The sequence below is a fragment of the Atta colombica genome, unplaced genomic scaffold (assembly GCF_001594045.1).
Source record: "Atta colombica isolate Treedump-2 unplaced genomic scaffold, Acol1.0 scaffold210, whole genome shotgun sequence".
NCBI lineage: Eukaryota > Metazoa > Arthropoda > Insecta > Hymenoptera > Formicidae > Atta > Atta colombica.
In genome coordinates, this window is record NW_017259306.1 from 1,899,687 (window position 1) to 1,906,121 (window position 6,435).

General features: G+C 36.8%; 1 protein-coding gene across 1 annotated transcript in view; it reads left to right on the top strand.

Annotated features, from left to right (window-relative positions):
- The window catches only part of LOC108687627 (SRSF protein kinase 3), a 5,915-nt gene extending 929 nt beyond the window's left edge, over positions 1-4,986 (top strand). Inside the window, exons 3-8 of the mRNA XM_018193502.1 lie at positions 1-250; positions 986-1,196; positions 1,271-1,586; positions 1,765-2,343; positions 2,431-2,728; positions 2,807-4,986. Of these exons, the coding sequence (XP_018048991.1) occupies positions 1-250; positions 986-1,196; positions 1,271-1,586; positions 1,765-2,343; positions 2,431-2,728; positions 2,807-3,098 (1,946 nt within the window). The 3' untranslated portion in view covers positions 3,099-4,986. The remainder of the gene's footprint in view (positions 251-985; positions 1,197-1,270; positions 1,587-1,764; positions 2,344-2,430; positions 2,729-2,806) is intronic.
- The last annotated feature ends 1,449 nt before the right edge of the window (positions 4,987-6,435 follow it).

A 6,435-nucleotide genomic window follows, 5' to 3' on the forward strand; every position in this document is an offset into this window, starting at 1 on the left:
AAACCGACGTCAACAGGCGAGTACTCGCAATCCAGGCTAAGAAGAAGCGGCACAAGCCCAGCAAGCGCAAGGGCAAAGCCAATTCCCAGAGCGAGCAGGACGCGCAGAGCTCCAAAGGGCCGCGTGCCGGTCAGGTAGCGGCTACCGCCGCGACCACCGCCACCACAACCACCGCCACCACTACCACCACCTACGAGTATGCTTCGGACGGACCCCCGCAGCGCGCTTATAACAGCGACAACGGGACCAGGTAACCCCGACATGTCCGATTGCCTGACGAACAGTCGGCCACAGCCGGCGGCACAAAGACTCATCCAGACTCGTTACATTATATCGCTTACCGGTGCACCAAGCGTCGCGACGACACGATGTTACACTGACACGCGTATCTCACGTTACTGTCACCATTACGACGTACACGCGCGTGTATTTGACGGTGACAATTAACCGTCGAAATCACCGGCTTGTTAAATTGCTGCGTTCTGTTTCAAGTTTGACTCCATTCCGTTATTCGGGTCCCTTGTTGCTGAGATATCGATAAATGGATGATTATATAAACATCGGAATTGTCGGGAAACAAAATTGTGGATAACAATGATTAATGTAAGATAATGACGTAAGATAATAATTTTGTGGGCAATCATCTCTAGTAATTATAGATAGAGAATTAAAAAATATAAATAATCATTCATGTAATTTTTGTGCTAATCAGAATCTTAGCAATAGTCATGTCGAAAATATTGGTTTATAATCTTTGATAATCATGTTTCTGAATTATTTGATAATAATTGCACTTGCTACATGGGAGTATCATCATAGAGATAGGCAATGTGAAACTTAGTTGATTACATTTAGTTGTTGAAGTCAATCATTTTCTCGCTTAATTTTACTCGCTCTTTTACTCGCTCACGAGGAAGAATCGATTGTTGCAAGTGTCGCGTTAGTTATAATAACTTATTATTTATGATCGATGAATCTGTCGTAGATTGGTACCATGTCATAGTTCCAGCAATGAAACGATAGAGGACGATGATGCATTCAGTACTGAGGATGAAGAGCAGGAGGATAGCAGTGACTACTGTAAAGGCGGATACCATCCTGTGAAGATAGGAGATCTCTTTTTAAATCGCTATCACGTCACTCGTAAGCTCGGCTGGGGTCACTTCTCTACTGTATGGCTCTGCTGGGACTTGCAGGTACGCTTCCAGGATACAGTAATCAATATTCTTTCACCTACATAAACACGGGACGTTTTGACACTATGCTGCAGGATAAACGTTTTGTGGCGCTTAAAATAGTGAAATCCGCATCCCATTTCACTGAGACTGCATTGGATGAAATTAAATTATTAAAAGATGTGCGCGATACGGATCCCATCGATCCTAAGCGCAATAAGACCGTCCAATTGCTCAATGACTTCAAGATCAGCGGCATTAACGGCCTGCATGTTTGCATGGTATTTGAAGTGCTTGGACATAATCTTCTTAAATTGATTATCAAGTCGAACTACAGAGGAATTCCAAGAAATAACGTTAAACGTGTCATCAGACAAGTTCTTGAAGGTCTCGACTATCTTCATAATAAATGTAAGATGAATGTTTAAGTCATCAGTTGATAGCATTGAAATTTACATACATATTTAGCTTTACGCAATAATTTTAATAATATCATAAATCTGAAATGGAAAGAAAATCGTTCAAAAATCACAATTGTGATTTTTCAATAAGTCTACGGCTTTATAGTATATGTTGAATTATCTTTCAGGTAAAATTATTCATACAGACATTAAACCTGAGAATGTTCTTGTATGCGTCGATGAGACTTACATACGAAAATTAGCTTGTGAAGCGACAGAATTGCATTCTATGGGAGCGAAATTACCGGTATCTTTGATTTCTACCGCGCCGAAGGAGTTTCAAGAACCGATACCAAATTCCAAAATGTCCAAGAACAAGAAGAAGAAATTAAAGAAGAAAGCCAAGCGCCAAAACGAACTCTTAAAGAAACAGATGGAGCAAATCGAGGAATTAGAGGAACAAATTAAACTTGCAAATAGCATGAGAGAAAATGGAGAAATTGAAACGAATAGTCTAGACCAAGATCTCAATACAGAGAGCGTAGAGGATAATACGGAGAGCAAAGGTTCTCCAGATATCTCAGATCCATCCGCAGCTTCCTTACACATGAATGGAGTAGATGGTTTAGCGGGTGGTGAAAAGATACAGAATCCATCGCCTGAACAATCTGAAAAGATGGACAACGTCACTTTGTGCGATGTGGAGAAAAGCTGTGGCGAAGGTGTATTATCACCTGATCCCGATGACACTGACGAATGTAGCGAAGGTAAAAGTAATTGCTATTATCAATTAACGAGCTTTCTTTTTATTTCTTAATGCAGTTTTCTATATCATCCATTATCTTGCTTGTTAGGTCGTAGATCATTAAATCCACCGGAAAGTAAGCAATTGAAACGAGCATCCATGTCTCCTCTGGATCCTGCTATAATGGACTGTGAAATAGAAGTGAAGATAGCAGATCTCGGGAACGCATGCTGGGTTCATAAAAAATTCACGGACGATATTCAAACTCGTCAGTATAGGTCGCTCGAGGTTCTATTAGGTTCTGGATATGACACCTCTGCCGATATATGGTCGACCGCTTGCATGGCGTTTGAATTGGCGACTGGTGATTATCTTTTTGAACCGCACAATGGCAAAGACTACTGCAGGTAACGATTATAAGATTCAATTACAATTATATAAAGCTTGTAAAAGTTGAAGTATTGAATCTTTTATTAACATTTCAGAGATGAAGATCATTTGGCTCATATTATTGAATTGCTGGGAGAAATACCGAGACGTATCGCTCTTTCGGGGAAGAACTCAAGGATATACTTCAACAGAAAGGGTGAATTAAAGCATATTACTGGATTGAAACCATGGGGTTTATACGAAGTATTAACAGAGAAATATGAGTGGACGCCGAGCGAAGCACGCGAGTTCGCAGAGTTCCTAATACCGATGCTCGAGTTCAATCCGAGCATGCGAGCTACCGCAGCTGAGTGCCTGAAGCATCCGTGGCTGCAAATCAAAAAGTGATCGCGTTTTTTATTGTTTTATCTGTAATATCCCCACAACTTTCACCCCGGTCCTACCGCCCAGTCGCAATCGTAAATCGAGAGTGTGATAGGAAGCCGAAAACACTTGTAAACGTCAGGTGTTATTTCCGTACTGAAAATCATAATTCAGCGACTCAATTTGCATACGAAGAGCAAAGTGCGTCGTTTCAAGAGCGCGTACACATACATATATACACACTAGAAAACTGTTTGATATAATATGAATTACAGAAATAAATTGTAACATACATTGTTATATTAATCATACGTATGCTACAAGCGTGTCTCCGCGTGGGTAATGTTACGAAACTGAAAACGTTTCGAAAAGATTGTTATATACCCTTTACAAATGGTGATTTGACAATATTGCGGAAGTCGCCTCAAGGAAAGTCGCCTCTCGAATGCAGCGAGCGAAGTGTCGCAAAATCCGGATTTGTTAGAGAAGAAGATCTTGCAACATTCCGCTGATTTCCACAAAAAGAAAAAAAACGGCCGCGCGCGTGCTTCCTAACGTAACACTCTCAATACATCGGCTGACCATTTGTAGTTGTACACTTGTTAAATCGTGTTTTTAATTAGTGATGAAAGAACTTAAATTAAAAAGAAATTTTTCATAGTACTTTATATATACATTATTTTACACACATTCGTGTCGCATTCTTCGTACTCGTCATTTAATTTATCTATGAATATATTTCAAGAGTCGTGGGATCTATTCGTAATGCGCTGTGAAAATATTGGCGGACTCGGTATCGTGTTTGGTTTAAAATTAGGACTCATTGCCTTGACTCAGTTATCCGTGTGTACTTTTATATATCGCACACACTGGTCACTGTAAATTCTTGCCAACAAACTCATGAAGTCGCAACAGGACAGAAATGGCTACTTAATTAATATTTTACGTCTACCTCAATATATATGAGCCGGTTAGAAATACTCATCAGCAGATGCACATAACGAGGGACCGCATTGAAATAAATGTAAATTGAATTAGAGGGGGTCTATATATTGTAGATAATTAAGAGTTGATCACTAGATTCTTGGAATATATAATTTATGCGGGCGCTAATTGAGATAAGACAATATTGCATGCATATACGTTTTAGGATTTTATGTTTCATCTAATTTGAAATTTTTATATAAAATTTCAGAATATTTTCTCTTTTTATCGTTATTGTCAAGATAACTGAATTTTGACAGCATACGATAAAACTATATTTGTAAATGTTATAAAAAATTTATATATACTTTTGTAGAAACAAATGTACATATAAATGACACCAACGAAACCTAACAGCATATCCAATATGCGATTTACTTATGAAAATTTGTATTTATATGCATCTTGTCTTATTCCATTGCGCCTCACAATACTGATATTATAATGAATTTCTGTTTGTTATAAATTTGTTTACGTCGCTAATGCGAATGCCTGTATACATAATGTACAATTATGAAAAGAAAGAATATCTATATTGCGAATAGGATCTTTGCAAACAGGATGAGAGCAGTGGTAACAAGAGTAATGTTAGTATCATGCAAACTCCTTTACTTTATGAATACTGACTGATTACAAAGCTCTCTGCCGATAATAATTGTCTTCTATTTTATAAACGCTAAAGCGAAGCAGTGCGTTCCACTAGACCGTTTATGTCGCGTATATACTTTCCTCTATGCACGAATTCAATTCATGCTTCCTGCAGAATGTTCTGTTTCGCTTCGCCTGTCAATCTCAAGTTTCACAAAAGGACTCGAACTATGTGGAGATGCATACATGGAAGTATTCATTTCGTCATGATGTACAAATGTCTTGTCGCTTACTGTATTTCTATATTTCTTCCCGGGTAAAAGAGGAAAATACTCTAAAAATGTACAGCATTTTAGATTTTTTTTAAAAACGTAATATGTGTTTTTAATTTCTTTTCGTTTAATTAGCAATATGTTTATTTGATCACACGTAAACATTTCAACATGAAATAATGTATAAGACGCAGTTTTTAATTTATTAAAAATTGAGCATTTTTATGAAATATGTTTGCTAATTTTCATTTATATCTTCATTGTATGCTATGTTATTTAGCAATGAATCAAATTAGTTGAAAAATTAAAAAAGAAAAACATTCGGTATTCTGAAATTTATTAATATATAAATAAGAGATAGATATTCAAAATACGATATTCAAAAGAGAAAGTGCCTCTTCTACCCGCGCTATAATTAATATCAGATAGAGGAAGAATGCGTTTATATGTCCTTTTTTATCTCGGCAATACAAAACCTGATGCATTTTAGTTCGTAACACGTTATTTCATATTTCGCATTTCCCCTGCATCTTTTTCGTGAATCTCGTATAGTCTTCAATGACGGCGTAATCTGTGCGATAATCTGTACAGTATATAGCTAAATTTTAGCGGCTGATATTCAATACTGTTCTTGTGAAATACGGCCAGTGAAATCCATTATTATAATGGCAACGATCACGATTCGATTTAATTTTTCCTGTAATGTTCTTCGTTACTCATAGTAGAGAAGACGCTTTAATCATATCGAGCTATTGCTCCGCCTGGCTTGACTTTTCAGTTCCTGATGCCACTTGTAAAATTTCGGAACTCACGTATAATTTTCTGAAAAACACAAGTATAAAGATTTATAAATTCCGAATCTCTCTGTGTAACCGAGGATCGAAACTGATGCAATCTCAGTGAATTTAAGTTTCCAGTTGTTAGAAAATAATAGGCATGTGAAGAATCCTTTATAAATAAGCAAAATAATTAAATCCTTAATTATTACGGACATTTTAATTAACAAAATAAAAAGAATATTTGATTGTTTAATTATTTTAATATTATTTTTCGAAGCAGTCGAAAATTATATCACAAATACGAATTGAGGTAATTTTTACGTGTCTTTAGGTAGTAAAATTGAATTTAATAAAATTTATGTGCACACACACACACACACACACACACACACACACACACACACACATACACACATACATATATATATATCCGATCGGTTTCTATCTTCGATTAAGAAATTATGGAGAGATCGATCGAAGCAACTAGAGAATTCGCTTCCGTCGATTTAATTATCAATAATCGTTGATTAGACCTAATGATTTTATTAGATATGTCAGCGTAGGTAATCGCGTCCCAATCGTCATTAGATCAATCGGAGCTCAAGTACCGTGTTGCGGCTTTTGCGACTTCACAAGTCGTCGCGTCTGATCGTTTGCACTGTCACCATAAATATATCTCATATTAATATATTATATGTATCATACATATATATATATTAATATTTCTAGTGTGTGTAT